This window comes from Drosophila simulans, chromosome X (assembly GCF_016746395.2).
Source record: "Drosophila simulans strain w501 chromosome X, Prin_Dsim_3.1, whole genome shotgun sequence".
Taxonomy (NCBI): domain Eukaryota; kingdom Metazoa; phylum Arthropoda; class Insecta; order Diptera; family Drosophilidae; genus Drosophila; species Drosophila simulans.
This window is the reverse complement of record NC_052525.2, coordinates 11,659,090-11,683,817: the sequence shown is the minus strand read 5'-3', so window position 1 is coordinate 11,683,817 and position 24,728 is coordinate 11,659,090. Positions and strand designations below refer to the sequence as shown.

The following is a 24,728-nucleotide window of genomic DNA, read 5'->3' as shown; positions in this document are numbered from 1 at the left end:
ATGAATATTTACTAGCCTGGCCGACTGGTAAATCGCATTTGGTTCGTAACATTCAACCCAAGAAAACCCAACGGATTACACTGTTTAGAAAAATATACCTAAATACATATCCCAACTATAATTTTAAATCCCTAATACATGCTGAGTGCATTACACTTTCTTCAACCTAGAAAAATACTACATTTCTTAAGCGATTGATTTGGTTTTCTTTGTGTGTTATAAATGGCTTTAAAATGCATTTCTTCGAGTGTATTAGCCGTGGTACTCACTTGCCAATTGCTGACTCTGCAGCAGCAGCTGGGCGAGCAGTTGGGTATCGAATGCCGTCGCCTGTCCGGTGTTCTGGTACTCATCCTCGCTGCTGCTCCCGTAGCCGTGACCCATGCCATGACCCAGTCCATGACTCAGGCCATGACCGTGACCGTGACGACCGTGACTGTGCCACTCGGCGGAACGCTGTCGACGCAGTTGCTCCCCGCCACCGCTGCCGCCACCGTTCGCGGATCCCAGTCCGCCGGATGCGTAGTAATATTCACTGCCGGCCGCACTGCCGCTGCCCACGCGTTTACGGCCAATTGTTCCGGAGTGACTGCTGGACATGATGGCCCTGCTCTCGATGTGGTAGCTTTCCGGATAAATGGCAAATCCAATCCGGATGTGGGTCGACTCAGACTAGGCAGGTGCTATTTGTCCAGCGGTCTTGTGCTCCTCCAATGGTTCTTGATGAGCACGCTGCCGATGCCCAAGATGCCGATGATGATGATGATGTTGATGACGATGATGTGGCTCCTGTCAACGCAGCATCGCTCCAGCTCCGGTTGGCCAACTGCCAGTCCATGTGGACCTCAGTTTGCTTTAAGTGCTTAACCGAATTAACGCTGAAACGATAAAAACGACAAAGTGTCAGCAGAGTGGAAGATAAAGCCATAAATGCACGAAAATGAAAATAAATAGCAGCCGGTACCAGGGCATATACATATACATACATATATCCAAAACACCCTCCCCGGTACTTTCACTTTGACTTCTGGACGTAAAGTGAACTTAATAGCAATTGCAGGAGGAGGACATACAATTCCCATTTACCATTGCCCAACAAAACCAGCGATGCCCACCATCGATTACAGAAACAAGTTTAGTGAGGCATGGAAAATCTATGATCTACAAGTATATATATTCTTTAGATCCTGGTTAAGTTATCTATTATTCTATATAGTATGCAAATCCTATATAACTTCTATTAACAATAGTAGGTATTCTTGGTAAATTTTTCTGTCTGCAAGTATTACTATACTATATTATATATTTCTTAGAATTTATATACATTGGTTATCACTTTTTGTTTTCCTTTAGTCTTTAAACTTGATTATAAAAAGCACCAATCCTTGTTTGGCACCCTAAAATTCTACTTTTTACGATATGCTCTGGTCAATTTTGTTGCTCCAAATGAAATACGCTGCATTTGCGTTAGCTATAAAACAGCCAAACTGTCAGCGCAGTGGGGCAGCTTTCTGTTTATGGTCGCTGCTGGCTTGGCTTAGACAGACAATTTGACTTTTGATTTTGATGAGTGAGCATTTGAATGCACTAAAACACAGGGGAAAAGGGCTGGCAGCACAAGTGGGTCATTACTGACAGCCTCCGCTCGATGCGGGTTAAGGCTGTCTGCTCAATGGCCACGCAAAGCGTTTCAAAAGGACACGGAGCGCAAAGGTTATCCCTGCTGAGGACTCAACCTTTCGCTGGCGAAGCCTCAAGGACTCAAGGATTGTGTGTGGCAATGTTATCCACTATGAGTTTCTAAGGAGGCGGAGTTGCTGTGGTATAAGAGGATGTGAATCCATTCGAAGGACTTCCAAATATGTCCTGTCCAATCGGAAATCTCAATTAGAAGGACTTTAACCCGCATGATGGTTTTGATTTTGGAAAACTAGATAATGACAAAAGTTGAGATATATTTGATTTATATTTTCTTTTCAATTCAGAAATTCCAAAACCAAATTTATTAAATATTAAAACATATTTAAAAGGCAGTAAAAAAGTGAAGATGTTCAGAGTAGCACAACTTCACTCTTGTTTCCTCGAACAGCTATACCTTTTTTCGGATTCTTTAGCAGTCATTTACCGGCATTTACCATTTTACAGCATGGAAAACGCTTGGTAAACAGGAAAAGCCCAACTGCAGTGTTGTAAAGTGGTGTAACCTAGTGTTTGGCTTCTTGGGTAAACAGAACTTAATCGAATGCAACTGCATTTGCAGTCGACTTCAAGTCAATTCGTATCGCCCAATATGTGACTCATGGAATCATTGCATTTTTTTTTTTTTTTTTTTTTGTTTCGATCTCCCTCCGGTTGCCCCGCCCACACATTAACCCGCACACGCCGGTCAACTTTTCTCCATCGGCAAATGCACAATTTGGCCTGCAAAATGCATATTTGTGGCATCCATTTGTATGGCTTTGTTGGTCCGTAGTCCGAACCGAAAGATAATCAAATACGCATTTCTCTTTCTCATGCTGCCACTATAGCGTTCTCCCTCTAATGAACCAAGATAGAGTTGCCAATTTGGGCTTCCATTTTTAAGAGAAAATTTCATTTTTAAGTTATCAAGTATTTCGTATATCTTATGTTACATTAAGAATCACATCTTATGGCATCTAAAAGTATAAAATAAAAAATTAACCATATGTTGTATCTTAAAATATGAATTATGTATCTTATGGGCATATAAATTTTAAAGGTCAAGAAAAATGCTTTTCACTTCAAGTAACTCTTAAGGGATTATGCCCGATTCTAGGTATTTGTGAGCCTAATTTGGCTATATGTTTGTCCTCAACTTTTTGGCTGGCCAACACTGTTGATGGCTAGGACCAAATGGAAAAACGGCACAGCATCAATTGCAATTTTAAATTGAAGCCTGCATCGGCTGCAACGAAACTTTGCTAACGAATTAAGAGCAAAATATTATATGCCTGGCAAAATGTTGCATAAGGTGGCAGTTGGGTGGGTGCGGCACTGGATGGGGGCTATGAGTGAAATGGTGGCGTGGGTGTTGCGGGGTGCACGCAATTATTTTGCATGCTCCATTTTAACAATTTGGAGAAAGAAATGTGAGCCAGTGAAATGCGAAAATGAATGAATGAATGGGCGACTGAATGCTAGCTCCATCCCGCCTCCACTTCGCAGTGGAAAGTGGGGCATTAAAGCCTAGAATCCGACATTTTCATATGCATGCTTAAGTACGTCGAGTGTACGAAAGCAGCAACATTCACATTCACATCTACATCCGCATCCACCAAGTGCCACCACAAGGAGCCAAGAAAATATTGAGTTAACCCGAGCCGTGTTGCCCTAAAAGTATGCAACGAAATGTTATTTTGCTCATTTCCCAAATAAAACTTTCTCGCCCCGCCCCCTGCTTAACCCGCTAAAGCCCCGCCGCCTTTAACCCACAGCGAAACTTTGCCGCGTTGCAGCTGCTATTTTAAGATGGTCTCAAATTAAATGAAGCTCGCGAAGGCAATGACCTCAATGGGATAATAATTATAGGTCAGATGGTTGATTCGATTTCATATCTTAAGCATTTTAGTAGTATATATACATATATATATATATATTATATATATTTTGCAACCTAACAGCTTAAATTTCAGGCCACATCTTCGCTTGATTTCCTTTAATCATATCGCTGAAAGCCCAGAAATTTGTGTAGTGCTTCGCTCTTTGACACTAAATGAATTACAAATTGGGTTGGGTCTTAGTTCTTTTGTGCGCTATTTCGCCTTGAATATCGCTTCATTTGAATTCAGCATTTTCACTCTGTTGGGTTTTTTTTTTTTCGCAGGACGCATTTCCTCTGACATCAATCGTTTTGCTGCCGCATTTCATTGTTTCAGCCGCAATATTTATGCAGACGAGTGTGTAACAGATATGTACTCCATCCACTGTTCATGTACTATATGAATATATAGGACTATGACTATATGCATGCTTGTGGCATATCGGGGGCTTCGGTTCGGCTGCGGAGGTTCATTTATCCAATGACAATGGAAAATGGCTCTGCGAACCACAAGCTCTCTATGTGTGCCCTCTTTCTCGTGCCGTTGTCAACCGCAAAACGTTTAATTACATGTCAAAATGCGAAAATGCATTGAACAAGACAGGAACCATAACACTCAGGATCCCCGCCGACGGCACGCCCCCTAAACGCCCCGTAATGCCCAAAAATTTTCCATTTACCATTTACCATTTTCCACTTCCTCCAGCATCGCAAGCACTTCCTGAGCCGCTGCGTCATCATCAGCGTTGTTTTATAGATAAAGCAGCGTTACAGCTCCAAATTTCGTATTATGAGTGAACATGCAAAAACAACCTCATTACGAACACAGAACATAGACCAAAACATGACGCACACACTTGTGGAGGGAAGCGCCACCCCCTTGTAAAAACAGCCCCTGGAAATAACAACACCCATGTAAGTGAGGCAGGGGCGTAGTTTTCGGGAGGGGCGCCCTTTAATGGCAACTAAAAGCTGAGTTTCGAAACACTGGCTGTCAACAGAGACAGAGATTTTATCAGAAAATTATTTTTATAGACAAGACCATGAGAAATGTGTAATGTCAGACTTTTGAATACTCATATGTATAAAATATCTGTGCGCATAGTAATTTCGCATTATTGTTTTGTTCTCATCAAAAGGGTATAGTCTGTTGTGAGCACCTAATTACGCAATTGTTTTATAAAATCAAATTTGGGCAAAAATATGCAAAAAAAATACAATTTTTTAACACAGTGCGATTTGGATTTAAATAACGAACTCAACGAGGTATGACATTCCTTATTGGGAGCATTATTTCCAATGTTTTGATCAAAATACCGATTATTTTTTTCACAAAAAATCTGGAAACTTATTTTTGGCAAAAAACTCAATTTTCAATTTGCCTTATTTGGCGATAACTTGACTAAAAATGGTCACACAGCAAAAAGGATTACCATTTTATACTCCTTATAACCAATACTAACCACCCCTTTCACTTTTAAACGGATTTTGTAAAATTAATTTTTGGCCAAATTTTCGCATTTTTTGTAAATTCAAAATTTGCGAAAAATTAAAAAATCCTAGAATTCCCAAACTTGAATGCAATTCGATTGGGATTTAAACAACGAACTCAGCGAGGTATGACATTCCATATTCGGACCATTATTTTCAATGTTTTGATCAAAATACCGATTATTTTTTTCACAAAAAATATGGAAACTTATTTTTGGCAAAAAGCTCAATTTTCAATTTGCCCTTTTTTAGCTATAACTTGACTAAAAATGGTCACACAGTCACACAAATAACCGATTTTAGAAAAAAAGAATTGGAAACAAAAATTCAAGAGGCATTTCATACGTTTTTTAAAAATGATCATAAAGATATAGATAACCGTTTTTATCGGCTAATTACCAATTTTTACCACCTCTTTCACTTTTTTCAGATTCTGAGAAAAAGTAAAAACGAGAATGAATTTGTAAGGGAGCTTACTAATTTAAAATCAATTTAACAACTAGCTCAGTACATTTTGTATAGTATCAATTTGCAAAAACAAATAGGGATTTTCGTTAAACAAATGCAAAATACTGGTTGAAAAGATTGCTGCTTTTTGTTTACAAGAGCCATGCAAATGGTTTTTTAATGGGGTTTCAGATTTATCAACAAAGTGAAACTGTAAACTAAAGTAATAAAAATTCCATGAAATACACTGCTCTCAAAAAAAGAGCAATAATAAAATGGAGTGTTTGAATATGATCAACGAAAACAAAAAGAATTGAAAATCATTTGAATTTCCGGCAACGAAAAAGTTTTATTTGCATACAAACACAGAGCCGAAGAAAAATAGCAAAAATAAGTAACTTAAAAATGGAAAAGTAGATCGAAATAGTATATATTACTCAATATTACTACTCTGCCAAACAAATAGAGATTTTCAGCGAAAATGTTCAGCGCATAATGTTAGTATTTATGTGGGCTACAATCTGCACCCCTGAGCCAGGGCCTTACGCTTATGTACCTTGCTGTACCGCGTGTTCCGTAATTGCTTCCTGAAAACACACAGTTCCCTTTCTGCCTTCTTGTTTCGTTATTTTTTTTGTTTTTTTTTTTGCATTTTGTGGTGGCTTGCCAACAAAATTATTGACAGCATGGTGGAAGAGGAGAGGGTCCTGACATGACGCTGTGTTGCGAAAAGGATACGCCCACGGAATGTCTATCGATGTCATCCAGATAAAAATAACCCAAGTCAATTAATGGTAGCTCGGCAATTTTTTCCAGAGAAGAACTCAACGTTGCAACACGATTTTTCGATGGCAAAGTTAGACACTTAGGCTTGCAAAAAAAAGGAAAAATGTATAATTAAAAAGAATACAGTTGAAGTGAAAAACGTAACAGTAGAGGAAATACAATAGGCTTAATAATAATTGCTTAACAAATAAATGTTTTTCCGCAGCCAATCCTTTGGTGATCCACCAGTTGCAGTTGCTATTGATCAAAATAGTTTACTCCATTCATCAGATTGGACTTTCTCGCCCAATCTCTGTGAAATTTGAACTATGCCAGGCACATGTTTTGCTAGCCACTAGTTTCGGCATGTGTCTGAGGCCATGTCGGAAATGCGAGCATGTGGGCGTTGGTGGCATGTTGACCCCATGCCCTGTCCCCTTCCACTTCTCTGGCCCCCACCCCCCTGCTAGCCCCTCGGGCACACAAAACAGCTCCTTTGTTTGCTGGTCATACGGAATAGGGAAACTGTAAGGATTTGCGAGGCAAAGTTCCTCAACTTGCAGGCTTTGGATGCACTGAGAATTCAAAAAAAAAAAGACTATATACATAATTTCAAGCTTCTTGCATTTTTCGGTCAGTACGTATTTAAAATATGTTCATTCAGCCTTTTTCACCACTTCGCTCCTGCTTCCATTTCATTTTTTTTTCTATCTTGAAACTTTGAGCTGCAACGAAGTACTACGAAATCCATCATCTTACTTTTGCCACAAATCAACTTTCCAACTATTAAGTGCGCAGTGTAGAACTCTTAACTAACGGTAAGCACACGCATCGTAATTCACAATGTAATTGATATAAATTTCGAGTGGACCCCGTTGCCCTTTTGGATATTGCCCCACTGTGGCCGCAACTTTATTATAACAAGTGAAGGAGCAGTTTTCATGCCACGAGGAGCGATGGCCAAACACGGGTCTAAAGCAAAAGCTAAAGCCCAGGCTAAGGCTAAGGATATGGGCAAGGATAAATGGTGGGAGAGGGGGAGGGGGGGAACGGGTTGGGAAAGGGAGCGGTACAGTTGCAGTGGGTTTATGAAATTCATGGCACGCGGCACGTTCCTGGCATCCTGGAAGTCCTTTAGCACCATGGAACTGGTACCCCGAAAAATGAGAGGAGTGGAGAGATGCCAAGTGCTTGCGTAAAAATGCATAACGGCGCCAAAAGTCAAAGGGCAAAAGTTATTTTATACACATTTTTAATTTTTTGCTCCTTTGCAAGGACTCCACACACACACTCACACACACACACACGACACATGGATACAAAATGGTGTCAGCAGTGGTTGCCATTCGCAAAGAAGAGAACGAGGAAAGGAGAAAAAGGATCCTGGCCGGGGGTGTGGGGGGTTCGGAAAAAAAAACTATTAGAAGGTGTTGGCTGGCAACATTTTGCAGACATGACTTTCGGGGGAAAAGGGTGGAAAACCTGGCACAAGGATGCGCATAAATTGCAGGCACCATGCATAAATGGAAGGATATTGCTGCAGCCCGGCCAGCCTTTGAGCCTGCTCCTCGCCAAAAAGTGTAAAAATGGAGAAACATTCAAGACTCGAGGTGGATAAGCTCGAGCAGGGGACGAAGTCGACACGAAAGAATTGTGATTACAGGGAGTGCGGAGCAAAAAAGGGCGGCTTAATTGATAAGAAAGCCGAGATTGAAACGCGTAGGGAGAAATCAGAATACGGAATTTCCGTTTGCTCGAAATGAAAAACAGGGAAAGTTACTCACTGCAAATTGCCAAGATGCAACCAATAAACATTTTTGTAGTTACTGTTGCTGTTCATTCATTTATTTAAGAAATACCGTTCTTCAGATTTGTTAAACTTAAAGTTCCATCCATCCAGATTCCCTCACAGCTGCAAACCATTTATATGGATCAGCACCAGCAAAAGCACCTCGATCGACTTGATGACTTTGCCCATATCTAGTGGGCGGGATTCGCGGGAATGAGATTTATGATTGCCTTTGTGCAAGTAGCCCTGACTTGGCCTGGCACCTTTCAGCCGGCTGCCGACTCCGACTGTCTGTCCCTGTCCACCTGGATGTCTGATTCGGATTTGGTTGGAGGTGGAGATTGGGCAGTGGTACTGGGCGGTGCGAGATGATTACCTAAAGCAAACACAGACGGGAGGGCAAACAGCAGCTGACAAACCCACTCACGACCATTGTTGCAGAATGCTGTCGAGCTGCTCTTCTGCGAGTGAAGAGCATGTGGAGAACGTGTGCCGGAGGATGAAACTGGGGTGGATGAGGATGGGAATTGGGATGGGGATGTGGATCTGGGGCTGTTGATGGTGATGGCCTCAAGGCTTGCCAACAAAAGGATAGGATGGATAGCCTGTCCTCTGCTGGGTCATCGGCATGGGCCAACGCATGTGTGAAAAGAAATGCGAGCAAGGAACGTGAACGTGGCAGGGGAAAGTCGACCAAGGCAGACCCCCCTTTTTGCAGCACACGCGGCGTATACGTAATGCATTCAGGTGGAATGCATATGTGTGCACTCAGAGCCACACACACACACACACACAGACACATAATCACATACAGACACAAACGCACTCAAAGAAAGAGACAGACACTCTCGTAGCGTGTGTGAACAGGCACTTGATTGTGTTATTATTATTGTTTCAAGTGTTGCTCTCTGTTCTCGTTGTTTATCCGCATGCATTGTAACTGTAGCTGTCCCAAAGAGGTTGGACCATTCAGGAGGGTGCAAAAGGGTTCTGGCACAGTGGTTAACTAACAATGGCCGTTGGCCTTTTCATAACCAACAAATCAAATGAGCCGGCCGACTCTTGCCCAATAAATTTAACACTTGTGGCGCCCAAATTAAACCTCAACTTATTTATACTTTACAAGCAAAATACGCTTAAGCAGGAAGTTTTCTGCCGAAATTTACCATTCTTGTACTTGTACTATTGATGTTTTAGTGCCCAGCGTGGGCCATACTCACCCCCTTGTCCACAATTTGTCTGGGCTGCAAATCATCAGCATTTGAACGCATTGTCATTGCCCATTGTTGGCTCCACTGTACTTGCGCTAGTACAGTAAGCTGTGCCCCGCCATCTCCTCCTTGCATTCGATGCCAGCATTGTAGCGAGCACACTTGAATGCACTTGAATGTTCAGCGAACCGGAGTCGGGCAAACGACCCAGTGCCCCTCTGCCACCGCCGCGTTTTTATGGTGCCACACTTTTTTGTACGTCCCGCATCGGGTGTTTGTTCCAATAATGTTTTTATTATACCAACTACACTCGATTGTCAGTGGTGAATGTTAATTGCTGACGGAATAACACGGCTACCGTATGGATTTAATTGCTTACCAATCAAGTTGCAGCTTCCCTTTTGCAATAGCTACCATACGTTAATGTCAATAGAGTTTCTAGAGTTCACTTTATCGATTGTCCACTTCATATGCTGTAACCTATTTATATAATCTATTATAATTAATAACATAATTTCACGCTGGTATTTACATATTGTTGAAATTCCGCATATAATATACGTTCACGGCCCTTAGCTCATGCAAATTATGTATTTTGAACTCGTTTTCGCGCTGTTCAAGCGAAATCTGTGCACTTATTGGATTCAGTTTAAAGCGAATCCGGATTGACCTGAAAATGGGCGGAAAGCCGAGCACGATAATGTTAATGCCGTGTCTGCCGCATTTTCCATTCTCCCTGACTGCCCCTTTTTGTAAGGGGTTATTTATGAAAATGACTAAACGAATGCGTGCAAATTATGCCTTTTCTGGCAATGCCAAAGAGCCTGGAATATGGGTTAAGTGCAGCAGGATGTTGGTCTCGCCGGATGCCAGCCCCTCCCAGTTTTCCCACACTTCCGCCCGCCGCAACGCAGCTCCTTTTCGCATATCTTTCCTTCTTAACAGTCGTAAACAAAAAGGTAGCTGTCCCCGGTTCTCCGCCCAGCATTTTATTTATATTATAATTATACCCTTGTGTAGGGTATTATCATTTTTTAGAGGAACTCTAGAAGAGAGTTTCTAAAATGCATGCTCTTTGGCTGAATTTAAGCTCAACTTTTAGTCCATTAATCAATAAAGTTTACCAGTTGGTAAAAGGGCTTTCGACGCTCAATTTCTTAAATAGGGTAATTATCGGGGTCATTTGTCCGTTGAAAATGACTAAAAGTTGTGGTCGAGTCAGGATGCCCGGCACTGGAATCCTGCCTGGCATTAGGGTATTCCCCGTTTTTATTTTAGCCTTGTGTTTGTTTCGCTGCCTGGCTGTTTGCTGAATGCAGCTGGCCTGAAACTGAATCTGAAACGGAAGGCACGAGACGATGATAAAGCGGCAGGATGACTCCTCGCTGGCAGATCCTTTGGCTCCTCGGTCCGCCTGCTCATTAAAAATTACCCTTCTTATGGTGAAGTGGTATTAAAATCGCGTCAGTTGGCAGCGGCGTGTGGCGCGCAAACTTCTTTTAACTGTTTATAATACGCAACGCTGCAAAAATACACACGCTGCCAGACAGAGACACAAATATGCATGTACATAGCGGTGGAAGCGAGATGGCTGCTGGTGAAGCGGGTGAACAAAGCCAACGTGAACAATGAATTAAAAACACAAAGCAACTTTCTTTGCCACATTTCTTTTAGCCCCCGACAACTTTCTACACCTCCTACCCACGCTTTTTTCACTCTATCTCCATCCTTTTGTTCCTTGAAACACAGGCAAGTCTCTGCTGCACTTTGGGTTGCAAATTCCGCGCTATCGATAAGCTCGCACGATAGGCAAACATCGATAAAGTGCTGTTTTGCATACCTATTATCCTTGGCTCGAGAACTTCAAAGAAATATTAGCTCTGCTTACAGGTAAGGCAAGGTAAGTATTTCAATATTTCTTTACCATTTGAAAGTACCATTCTTTTAGTTGTCAACAACGTACCATCTTTAATGAGTGAAAAGTCTGCGTGCGTATTCAAGTGAGCTTTACTGTACCATCCGCCCGAAAGAAGGCGTGGAGCGGCAAAGCTGGCTCCCAAGTCATTAGGACTAATGGCCACCTAAGCGGGTGGCATCCCTGCAAAGCCGGAATCACTGGGTGAGTTGGGCTCCACGAAGGAGTTGGACCGGGGAGTGGGGAAGTCCCGCCCCTTCCCCCCTTTGAAGGGACGTCAGAAGGAGAGGGTCCTGTGGCTGCGGCCAGCACAAATAACCAAGTAGCTGTAGCTGTTCGGCGGTTTTGATTTTGCAACACACGTACATACGTTGTGCGACTACCGAATCGCGCGTTCTATTGTTCACAGCTCGTCTTTGCTGTCGTCTCTTTCACCTTGTCTATACCCGTCTCTTTCGCCGGCAGCTCGTCCGTCCCTTTCTGTGTAATTAAGCACTTCAGCTGAGTTGTAAAATGTGCTCGACGCTTTTCGCTCCGCCGTTGAATTCGGTCGGAAAACAATTTAAGGCAACCGTGCGGTTATATGGCGGCCTCGTTCCCTTCCGTTTCTCTATTTATACACGTTAAAAAAAATTAAATCACAGAGATTTCAGAAAATAAGAATATTATACCAGCAGCAGAGCTGCGTAATTTCAAAAGAGATCTTAGTGTCATATCTTAGATTTATTACATAAAAGATACAACATAGATATAAGACTTTCTATGGCAAATTCTGCCTCAATTTTTCTTAGTGTACCAACATATCTCTATTTGCTTCTGCTTCTTTTCTAGTTCATTTCAGCGGGCTTTAGCATTTTCGCTTTTTCCACTTTCGTTGTCTGCCTTCTTTATCGACTGGGTTGCCATTTTCTCTTTTTTTGGCTATTGAGTTTTGATGAACAGCCTTCGATGGGCCAGACTCTTGGCCAAGGCCGTCATAATTTGGCCCAAAAAAGGGAATTGCAATATTTGGCTTTACCACAACATTCCATGCGGCTAATGGGCAAAGTTGAAATTGAAGTTTTCCCCAGAGAAGCGCTTTGGAAAATGGTTTTCGCTGCTTAAAAAGGCTTACAAATCCTTTACCACAAGTCGATAAAGCATTTTTGGCAAACAGATTACATCGAATAATATAGTTAACTAGAACTTTAAATGCAAATTTCGATAGTAAATATATAAATATTAAAATAATACAGAAGCTGCTCATAACTTCGAACACTATGCAATTATAACGAGCAGTAGTTAGCTGCGTAAAATCCTGGCAAGCACTCAGGGAACCCTTCATGTTTTAGTTGCAAAGTCAACTGATTAGCCCAAATTGCCGGCTCGCAATGGTGGAAAGTCCCAGGTCCCCGAACTACTCATCAAGTACCCCCTTGATTATTTCGCAAACTCTCCGTTCCGTTCGCACTTTCGCGAGTGCTCTGATTACTCTAGAGAAAGTTGTGCGAATTGTTTCCGGCTTGACAGATTGTTTGGCAAATTGTCGTGCAAATTGCTGGCGAATGTGTTTCTTTTGTTTTTCATTTTTTTTGCAGCAGTTATGACATGTGAAGTTTATTTTTGGTGTCGCTACATATGCACACACACACACACCCATTTATTCTTTGTCTTAATGCAATTATTTCCGTGTAATTTATTTGCATTGCAAGTGGGATGTCATAAGTGCATTGCTGCCTTGGGTTTTTCGGATGGTTGGTTGGTTGGCTGGTTGGAGGTGGAGATGCAAATGGAAGTGGAGATGGAGGTGGAAATGGTGGGATTCTGCATTCATTAAGTGCACCGTGTCTCCCCTGGCGCTGTCAACAAGCCCCTGTTTTGTACCTCCATTTTTTGCAACCCATCCCCTCATGGTTTTTTCTTTTTTTTTTTTTTTTGCCACATAATCGTCTGTCTTCATCACGGTGAAAGACCGGGCAAGAAGAGGGAAGAAATTTATGCTTGACATAGAAACACGATTTTGCCGACAGTCGGCCATTTTATTCTTATTCCCCGTTGGCGCCTCCATTTCGCTTGTTTTTAGCCCTTTTACGAGGTACCACACCTTTGGTCGCCGCTCTCGTATTACCATGATTAATTGTTGTGCAAATATACCAGACACTTGGCAACTTAATCCCCAAAGATCCCCCGAAAGTCTCTGCAGTGCAGGAGTATATTTTAAAGGGTTTAAGCCCAATGGTATTACCAAATCGATGAGTCTGTAATGTTATTAGTATTATGAGTATTATATAATTTTTACTTTATGTGAAAGAGTATTTTCAATTGTAGAGTATTCCACGTTGTACCATTACTTTTTACACATTTCGCTTTCCAAATTGAGTTGCGATGTGAGTGGGACAAAAATAAAAGTAGTTTAAAAAAGCTCTCAAATTAAAACCGGAACCGTGAAACAAACAAATATTACTCCGGCTGGCTGTCTCTGTTTCTATGTTTGATGTGTTGTAATAAAGCCTAAATTAACAGCCAACCATGGGTGGTTATAAAAGTTCTTAAAAAACCATAAAAAGCCCTTTTAAGTAAGACAGTACATTGCCACACAATTATTTAGTATTATTTAGAATTATATCTAAACTCTTATCTAATTTGTTAATATCAAGGAAGTACTTTTCATTACTAAAATGCGATATGTTAAAATGTAAATACCATAAAAAAATATTCTAAAATACTTTATGTCCGGCCCTCTGTACACGTAAAAGAATGAACGAGAAAACGCAAAGAATGCGACAAGAGCTCAGTTCAGGTGAGTGGATAAAACGTGGGCTTGTGGGGCTGGCTGAGTGGGTGGATGGGTGGTTGGGTGGTTGAATGTACTGGGAAGAGGGTGGGCGGGTTGGATGGAGGGGACAAATGTGGGTGGAGCAAGGGGTGCAGTTGGGCTTAACCCAAGGAAGATAGTGCTGGGTGCCATGCATCATGATGACGACGCTGTTGACACTTCATAAATACATGAGTTGCAGTCAGAGCCTCCACACACACACACAAACACTCGCACACGCACATACAACAGAATTCCAGGTAGGGGAAACGTGGACGTTGGAAGCATAGTACCGCAGGGACTTCGGGATTTTCACCCCTCACACAAAAACTTTGTTTATACCAAATAAAACATGATAAAAAAATATCACACGCTCTGAGAAAACACAGTAGGCAGCGCAGAAAACGTATAATTTACATTATCGTCGTAGTGTCACATCTTACTTGGCAGTCCGGGAAAACTGTTGAAAAACACAGCGCACAAAACTAAGTTCACAACCTGATTTTCCGTAAATACTAAATCCAAACCAGCGAAAAGTGATTGAAAATGGACTGGGAAATTGGAGGTAATCGGGCCGCAACGCTGTCGATGCTCCTCGCCAGCAGTTTGCTGTTGCTGAGTGCGTTCAAAGTCACCGATTCGGGCCGGGAATGGGACGACTTCGAGGATGGTGAGATGCTGGCCTATGAGAGCCCGGTGATCGATGCGAAGAAGTTCCATTTCGCGGACCACTTCGACGACGTGGAGGCGTCCAGGAAGAGGTGGGTGCTTTCGGAGGACAATAAGGACGACAACGCCGAGGAGATCTCCAAGTACGATGGCATCTGGAACTGGGAGCCGCCGCAGCGCAGGGTTTGGGCAAACGATCTGGGTCTGGTGCTTAAGTCGAAGGCCAAACATGCGGCCATAGCCGCCCCCCTTCAAAAGCCGTTCGAGTTCAAATCGGAGAAGCCGCTGGTGGTGCAGTACGAGGTCACGGTTCAGAAGGGTCAGGAGTGCGGCGCTTCGTATCTGAAGCTTTTGTCCATCGGAAATGACACGGAGCAAGTAAAAGGGTTTAATGACAAGACACCCTATACCATCATGTTTGGACCGGACAAGTGCGGCAAGGATGTGAAGATGCACTTCATATTCCAGCACCTTAATGGCACCATCACCGAAAAGCACAGCAACAAACCAAATAACAGTTTGGAGGAGCTATTCAAGGACTATCTACCCCATCTCTACCAGCTGGTGGTCCGTCCAGATAACAGCTTTGAAATTCGCGTTGACCACAAGATCATCAAAGAGGGTTCCCTGCTGACCGATTTCAAGCCACCAGTTAACCCGCCGGCGGAGATCGACGACCCCAATGACCATAAGCCAGATTCGTGGGATGAGCGAGAGAAGATCCCGGACCCCAATGTCCACAAGCCCGAGAATTGGAACGAGAATGTCACACTACAGCTGCCCGATGCCGACATGATTTTCGATCCAACTGCCACCAAACCCGAAGATTGGGATACCGAAATCGATGGCGAGTGGAAGGCTCCATTGGTAGAGAACCCAGTTTGCAAGAAGGCCCAAAGCTGTTGCACTCAACTCAATCCCAACTACAACTACATCGATAACCCAAACTACCAAGGCAAGTGGGCCCCCCGGAAGATAGCCAATCCAGACTTCTTTGAGGATCTCAAGCCCTTCCAAATGACGCCAATCAGCGCTGTGGGTCTGGAGCTGTGGTCCATGTCCAGCGATATTTTCTTCGACAACCTGATCATCACAGACGACGTGGAGGTGGCCCGTGACTTTGCGGCCAACAGCTTCGACATCAAGCGTCGCTACATCGATCTTGAATGGCACTCAATTGTGAATAAGGTAGTCGAGCTAGTGAAGGCCAATCCCTCGGGCCCGGCCATTGGCCTGCTGGCCATTGTGGCGCTGGTTGCCCTCACCATCTGGTGTGGATCTGATACCTATAAGGTTCAGTACTTGGATGCCAAAAAGGATAATGCCGAGGCCAAGAAGACCGACGACCATCAGCCCGAATTTTTGCCGATTCCGTGGGGAGGGAGGATGAGCAGAGCCCCAAAAAGGATGGTGGCGATACCACCAAGAAGAGCATACAGCTGTCCGCTACCCCACAAGAAGAACCAAAAGTCCAAGGCGGCGAAGAACCAAAGCTCTTTCTTAGATGACAAAGTATGGGAGAGAGGAATCTAACACTGAGAAGTAAGCGGGCATTCAACCGCCAGCGGTTGCAAGACAACAAAACAACCAAGTTACCAAGCACACTACACTACTTGCTACGCAAATCGAGAAACGATCTTGTTGCTGATCGGAGCATACTTTCCTGGGCTGCTAATGAGAATCCCTGTTAAAGGTCAAGGTGCAGCTCAACAACCAAGCAGGACTTTGTTGCTGTTTTGCCAGCTTTCGCAGTTTAAGCCGCCTTTATCGTTTTGTCGAGTACTTTAACAAATTTACACCTGCATTACTCATACGCGCTGTTGGCATGCCATTTATATGTAGCTACAACTAAGCCCTCTTTCCCATATTTCTACGGCTTTTTTACGGCGAATTCACCGGATACGGGTACAATAACTACAGCAGCAACACAACAAAAGGCCGAAACGAAGTTTAGTTAATGAATAAAAAAGCAAACGCTGGCGAAATGCTCTCACTTTTGTTTGAATCTGGGGTATACACACATGTGAAACATGGGGTCGCTTTTAATAATAATTAGGATCATATTTTATAAACAAAAAATATGCTACGCTCTCTAATGAAAATTCTAAATAAATATATAAGGCATTTTCCAATTGTGATCAAAATTTAAATTTTTATTCTGCTCTAAAATTAAAATATTGTGTTCTTACAAAATATAATATAGCGAAACACAAATTTTTTGTCTACTTAAATTCTATTAAACAGTAATAGTAGTAAACAAAAAATCCATACAAATCAGTTATATCATTTCAATTGTTAACATATTAGTGGCAAATTAGTGGTGGTGCAACGGGAAAAACAAATTTGTTGCCATACTTTTTCGGATGGCAAGTGATTTGCATGTGAAGTGGAAAGCGTATTTCAAAGTTTGTTTTTTTCTGGCACACAGTTGGGAAACTCGAACACCGTGTTCCCCACTTGTTTCCCACTTGATATGACCCCAGGGTTAAGGGAGTGTGACAAATGGGTTATGCCAGCAATAGTTTTCGGATTGCCCACAGAGAGGAAAAATGTTTGAACTTTAGATATATATATAATATATATTTAATATTTTATCACATACTAGAAACAAAGTAGAACATGTTTTTAATCGAATGGTAATATTTAACGTATCCATATTGCATTTAATAAAAAATTGTAATGTGATTTCAAACTTACTCTTACTTTTACCTAATAAGAGTAAGCTTAATAAAACTAAAATTTTTTTTGCTAACTTAGAAAACTTTCAGTGTGTAAACAGTTAAACAAAGCATTTAATAATGTAGAAAATTTTCAGCTCAGCTCGTGAAGGTAAAAATAAAGGCGGGCTCAACTCCGAGCTGCAGATGAAGAAATAATATCCATGTGGAAAATGGGCAGGCGGTGTGTGATGGGTGGCATGTGGGTGGGCGCAAGGTTACGTGGGGGAAAATGGAGGGCAAGAAAAATGAATCACCGACAAATTACGGCAAGAATGAAGGGGCAAATGGCGGCAACAACATTCCGTTATGGCACATCAGCCGCCAGCTTCCGTCTTTTATTGTTCGCCGCCGCAGTCGTCGGAGCTCTTGAAATTTACCCGGCCCCCTTATTTCTGCTTTCCCCGCAACTACAATTCCATCTGAGGTTGTAAAAATTTAACCATAACTCCCAGCGAAAAGCGAAACGAAATGAAAAAGGTCTTATGAAATATGCATATGATCATTTTGGCCCACGTCCAAAACTGCCGGGGCTCCTGTGTCGAAGACCCAGGCCCAATCTGGGCGAAATTTCATTAAAGTTCAAGTGAAACATTCTTATTGCTCAACTTTAAGATGGTCGCACTGGGGATTCCCCAGTGAGCCGAGACTCGCAAAAAAAAATAAACAACCAACAAAAAACGGAAAACGAAAAACGAGAAACGAAAAACAACATCCGCAATGTAAAACGTAAAAAAGTTGCTAGCAGCGAAATTACCTGCAACGAAGGTAAACAAATGCGCCGGCAAAAGATGGCTAAGATGTCGAAAGCTGGCCAAAAAGCGAAGGAAAAGAGTTTACGGTGGCCGAGCAAAACTTAAGTCGTTAGGCAAGCCCGGCCGGCCAGTAAGCAATTCACGGCATGTCTGGAATTTCACTTTGCTCTCCAAAGTGCTGGACATCCTGGCATCCTTTTGCATCGATCGAGCCCGGAAAAGTGCGCCAGGGAAATCGCTGGGAAAAACTAAGCCTCAAAGGCTGTTTGCAAATGCTCGAGGTTTTTATTTATATTTTTTCATGTTCAATCTATTCTTTTTAAGTATTTCATAATAATAAGCACATACAACGACAATCAATCGTTTTGACGTATTTAGACACATCTTTGACCATTTATTATTTCTCAATAATAATTTCCCTCAAACTCAATATCAGAATATTCGATAATCTTCAGCCCTGGGCAATTAATATCGCCCGACATATGTATATCCGATTATTAATGGTGCAATGGCCTTGAAGTCGGGCCCAATTGTAATCCGAAAATTATTTGCCCCGAATGCCACACAAACGGAATTCCCCAAGGTGTTTCCGTTCCATTCTGTTCGTTTGTTTTTTTGGCCAGCTCGTTTGTTTGCATGTGCCATTCCATAAAGAATATTTATCTTTCGGTTTTGTGTGGCTGTCATTATTCGGCGACTGGACCAAAGTCCCACTGTACCTACCGTTCTTCATAAATTATGAGCGACAGGCAGATATCACTGCGAGAAAAATATTGTTTAAAATAAGTTTGCAATTAGGAAGATGTGAGCTATGCTGATTTCAGTGGAATCATGTGGCAACTTTGCTTTCAAAGTAAGATATTAGGTAAGTATAGTAAGTACAATATCAAACTGTTCCACCTTTTCGCTCAGTGCACACACATTAAGCACACACACACACACTGGCAAATTTCTGTTGTAACGCTGACGTTTAAGTATTTATCACAATGACAAAATCAGTAAGGGGGCGTTATTTGTGGGCGGGGCGGAGGCATTACTTTAGGGTTTAAATGTAACACATTTACAAATTGTTTACAAACACACTGGCAGATGGACACGCACACAGCAGCCCACACACTCACACACACACACATAGACGTGTGCTCAGCCTGGTGATAAATGATAACAAATTAGCGGTTTGTCTCTTAAGCGAAAAAGGGGCCACACACACACACACATACAGCGGGGCGATACCACAAAGTTACCGCACTGCAATAAATCACATCACCTGAGCGCACACACCTTTCCCTCCCCACACACACACACACACACACATACATACGCAACGGGGATCTAACGCACAACAAAGCCAAGTTAAGCACACTCAACAGACTTTGTACATTCGAAATATTTCCATTGCCCCGTTTTATAATCGCCTAAAGTAAAATACGAACAAGCTGATGTTTTCATTTTAGTTCAAAGGAATTAAAGTTTAGATGTTCATTGTTTTATATCTATATTAATCATTATTAAATCACAGGCGAATTTAAATAAATATATAAAAGTATCTCGATCATATCTAAATTATTACGCATACGCAGTGTAATCCCGCATAGAGAACACTCCTTAATAATAACAAAGCTCGAAAATATATATAAATATATTAGTTTCCAACTTTTTCTTGGTCCAAAAAAAGACATAATTTCCAAAACCTCTGTCTTTGCTACCTTGGCAATCTTCATGCCATATCACGCATACGCAGTGTTAGCCAGCAGTTCAAATCACCTGCTTAGGCATGCATACGGCCAGAGGGAAATGGAGGGAATATGGCCAACAGATGAGGGTTTTTCCTGTCGGTGGGTGTGGTGTGGGAAAAACGAGTTAGGCAAAAGGGGTGGTGGTAACTGAAAGTGGAATGCTGGCGCAACTGAAAAGTGGTAACTGAAAACTGGTAACGAGACCGTGGCACAGCATTTATGACTTGCAGCAAAGGAGTTGTTGCCACCTTCTGGGGACCTCGATTCTGGTCGGGATTCGGATTCGGATACGGCTACGGATACGGATTCGTATTCAGATTCTGGCTCACTTCGTTTCGCTGGCTTTTTGCACCGGGTGTTAAGTGGCGCTTGGGCATAATTCATGATGCACGGCGGCTGCCTTTTCCTGATTTTGCCGCTTTTCCTGCTACTGCTGGGAGCATTTTAATTATCATTTTGGTAAGCAAGCAAAATTTAATGAGCTAGCCGGCGAAATTATGGCCAAACAACACACTCCCTCGTTCGCTTGAGGGCCAAAAGCTCCGACACCTAAAATTCACCCAACAGCATTTGGCTCCCCCCGACTTTCGCTGAACTTATTTCATTACATTTAAACTAGCCGCACGATATTTGCTTTACAGTTTTGCACTCTAATGAAGAAACTTTGCGGCTGCGTTTGCCTGTGGGTGTACTTTTCGGTGTGTGAGTGCCAGCGTCACTCTGCATATGTATTTGTATATGAACGTGTGTGTGTATTGGGGTCACCTTTAACCGAACAGAGTGCAAAATCCTGGCGCCCCAAAGTGTGGGAAAATCATTGAGCTGCTTATCTCTAGACTTAGTTTGTTTAATCTAAATAATTGCTTGCTCTGTAAAAGAATTGTGGGGTAAGCACAAAAGGATGTGTGCTTATGTTCACAAAAGCTGGTAATAATGCTATAATAATGGTATATATGGATGGGTCTCCCAAGTAGCCAACACAAAAATGGGTCAAAATAATTGATCACCATGAGAATGTAACAAATGAAAGCAGTTTGTTTGGAATCTAAGCCCAAACAACGAAGTTTGCAAATTTGAAACAGGGTATTAGATAATCTGCATTATGCAAAACTTACAAATTTCGCTTTAATAAAATGTAATTTAAATCTTTGTTTAAACAAACTTGTTTCGGCCATTCTAAGATGTCAATTTTCCAAGCAACTATTTAATAAATAATGCTTCTAATCCCCAAACTTTAACTGTTTTAAACCACTTTGGCATTTAATCACTTTCCACAAGCACCATGTTTAATCAACATAATCAAGCAGAATGGCTAAATCTAATTTTAACATGCATAAAGTGTGCATCCCTTTGGCTTAAACGGGCTTTTGAAGTGGTCATAACCATAAAAAAAAGTGGTGACAATGTGTGCGATATATATATTCCCTGGGAATAGCCATGCCCACGCAATAATGATGCCGCACATATATGCCGTATAGTTCGTATTGCGAGTGGTTTGGTATGAAGGAAAACATGGACGATAATTTTAATTTCCTGTGCCAGCAGGTCGAATGCTTCATCAAATTTATGATGAAACTTCGAGCCGGGCTAACTCTGCACCACCACTCTGGCCACCGCCAACCCAACCGCCCAATCATCCGGAGTCGCCTGAAACCACCCAAAAGGCCACCCGAAACCACCCACGAGTTCATTGCTCAGTGGGGCGACGCATAAAAGCGCGCTTCACTTATTTCAATCAAATTACGGCCAATGAATATTGAACTATCGCCGCATACAGAGCCACGCTTATGTCTATGTGTGCGTCTGTGTGAACACACACATAGTTTTTCGGTGGGTGGTGATAGTTAAATATCCTTGCACACACACACACGCACACTCGCTGCATTGGCGACGCTTGCGAAAATTATCGAACAAAGTGTGCGCCTCGAACTCGTTGCGAAATTCGATTATAAAAATTTCACTCGCATATTTACGCATATTGCATTCTATTTGCATGCCAATGCTTATTTATGGGGGCGCATGCATGTCGTAATACTTATCCATCAAATATTTAAGTCCGTCCATGTGCAAAAAACCAGGTAATCAAACGCAAAAAAGGTCAATTCGATAGCCGGCGCCCATCGATGGCTTTTGGGTTTCTGGGTAAATATTGTGGCGTTACATTTCCATTCCCATTGAGCCCACCTGTCCACATCAAATGTTGCGAAAATTGTGACAAAATTAACAATGTTAGGCGAAAAGAGCTGAAAAACTCTATTTGAATTCAATTTTTAGCTCATCCCTGATTTATGTTGAACAAAAAAGATGAATATCGTACAAAGAAACCATTTAAACCAATATTCGCTTATATATGCCCTTAGTTTTAATCAGTTTTTGTCATATTCAACCCACTGTGCGTCATTTTAACCGCGGCTGTCCAAACGGTTAGCCACTTTTTTTGGGCCACGTCGTGTGTTCATTTGTCTGTGTGCAGCGGCATCGTTTGGCTTTTGCCATTTGACTGAGCGCACAATAAAAATTGGCACATATTTTTGGTTTCAGTGTGTGTTGCATGGTTGCTGCCCCGGCTTTTATCGTTGTAATTGTAACTGTTGCAATTTTCAGTGCCACACATACAAATTTATATGCGTACGGAGTGTACATGATGCAATTGGGTGCCTTCATTCTTCGCCAATTTCTTTTTTTTTTTGCAATTTATTGAACGCACACATGGATATTTCGCTGGATACTTATGCATAAATTATGGCAATCGCAATGCGTTGACTGTCAGTTGGCCAGGGATCGTGAAATGGGCGCGCAAAAAGTGCAACAAAAACGGGAAATTAAAAGGAATTGCGATGGGAAATAATGAAAAGTAAAGAAAAGGAATCGCTGGCCGCAAGGAAGATGCCCGGTTCCGGCCAACAGAGGTCGCCACCTGACAAACAACGGACCCGGAAACTGAAAGATATGGGGTCATATCGGCACCAGAAACACTCTTCTTGCAAAAACATACATTTTCTTGCCTTTTAAATTGTACAAAATTATAAGATCTTCGCCTTGAAAAACACTATTTTAATAAGCTTTTTTTAATTACAATTTGAATTGAACTTGGTCACTAAGAAACTACTACTTTCAATCTCTCGAAATGTGTGTGTTTATCTTTTGGGCAACAATATCCTTGGTAAGGGCATCGAATATCCAGCGGAAGTGGAAAATAAAATACAAAAAAGGAAAGGGACGAAAACATATCCGTCGACGCAATTAAATTGCACAAACACACAGATAGTGCGATAGTGTGAACGGAGGAGCGCCGTATCCTGGAAGTCTCCTTTCAGTGTCCTTGTCATTTCGCCTCGTTTCTCGCATTGTTTATTGCCAGCTATTGGCCATTTTTCTTCAATTGTGATAGTACACAACAATTTTAATTAATAGAGTGCGAGAGCAAATACTCCGCTAAACGAATGGCTTTTTAAGTATGAACTTGACTAACATGTGAGTGTAAATTACACTTATGATATTAATCTGTTTATTCCTAGTTTTTTTTTTTTTGCGCATATTCTTCAATAATTTACCATACCATATTGGAAAGTTTTTTGCTGACATCGTGCTGGTTGATACCATGGTACCACATCCTGCGATTCCCGCATTCGTTCTCCTGCTGGTTGTTTGCTGTTTGTCTGACTGAGTGACGCCCGCTGTCCGGCTGTCCGGGTGTCCTGATGTCCTCGTGCCTTCGTGTCCTTATGTCCATGTCTGTCTGCCAACTGCACTCCAAGGGCGGAAAATCAAAGGGCGGGCCAAAAGGAAAAGCATCGACCCGGCAACCTAACAACCCATCGACCCAGTGACGTTGCCTTTAGCTGGATTTCACTTGCATTAAGTGCTTCCTCCACTGTCACCGAGGCCGACTCAACGAGCCCGTCTCCAAAGTCCACACTCCCGACGCCCGACTCCTGAATCCTGAAGCTCGATTCCATAGTCCATGGTCCGGACATGTCTTCTGCTGCGACGTCTGGCATCGGGCAACCACTTTGTGCCTCCACCTTCGTGTCATTCAAATTAAAACAAGAGAGTCGAGTTCCTCGCCTATCACATACCCATTACTCAGCTAATGGGAGTGCGAGTATGTATTTGACATACCGATAGAAATTGGCCAAAAGAATACTTATAGTTTCAGAGATCTCGACGTTCATACGGAGAGACAGACATAGAGATATTGACTCGGTCAGTTATCCTGATCAAGAATATATATACATTATAAAATCCTGTGACGTGTTACGTTCTTTTTAACGAATCTAGTATACCCTTTTACTCTTCGAGTAACGGATATAAAAGAAGTAGTTCCATATACGAATATATATGCATTTATAAAAGGGGCGGTTCAAGCTTGAAAATGAAAAAAGTAAAGCTCAGTTCGTGTCACATACGTCGCTCTTTTTTGTGCAAAAAAAAAATTATTATTAAAAACGCTACTGAGTTTCATGGAAAAAATTATACTGCAAAACACGGAGTTTAAGGTTTTAATAAAATCACTCATCAATTCTTTGAAATGTGAAGCAATTGTGCGCTTTCGTTTTAATTATTTTTAAGCATCAAATAAATTTCTATAATACTTAATACTTAGTTTAAGTTTTTCCTCTCCTTAGATGTATACTGTTCATTTTTGTGGTCCTCTCACTTGGAATATCATATGTTTAAGTGTAACATTTGTATGGCTCCGCGATATTACAGCTTTAATCATGGACTGGGCGCGGCTTTACTTATGCCGTTTGACCCGAGGCCCACAGTCCACAGCCCAAACCCAAACCCAATCGCAATCCCAAATCCAGAGCCAACTGCAAAAGCCAACTCCGAAAACCGAGCCGAACTCGTATCCAAAAAACGCAGTTCGTCGCCAG

At 42.1% G+C, this 24,728-nt stretch overlaps 2 protein-coding genes across 4 annotated transcripts in view; one reads left to right on the top strand and one right to left on the bottom strand.

Annotated features, from left to right (window-relative positions):
- LOC6725770 (teneurin-a) overlaps nt 1-24,728 on the bottom strand; it is a 198,599-nt gene that overhangs the window by 138,931 nt on the left and 34,940 nt on the right. For all 3 annotated transcript variants that reach the window (XM_039297391.2, XM_044923645.1, XM_039297392.2), the window contains exon 4: nt 270-878. In XM_039297391.2, the coding sequence (XP_039153325.1) occupies nt 270-600 (331 nt within the window). In that variant the 5' untranslated portion in view covers nt 601-878. The remainder of the gene's footprint in view (nt 1-269; nt 879-24,728) is intronic.
- LOC6725765 (calnexin) lies at nt 14,399-16,629 on the top strand. The gene is given in 3 exon segments (XM_002106728.4): nt 14,399-16,017; nt 16,020-16,094; nt 16,096-16,629. Coding segments are annotated over 3 exon segments (1,653 nt in total). The 5' UTR covers nt 14,399-14,517; the 3' UTR covers nt 16,174-16,629.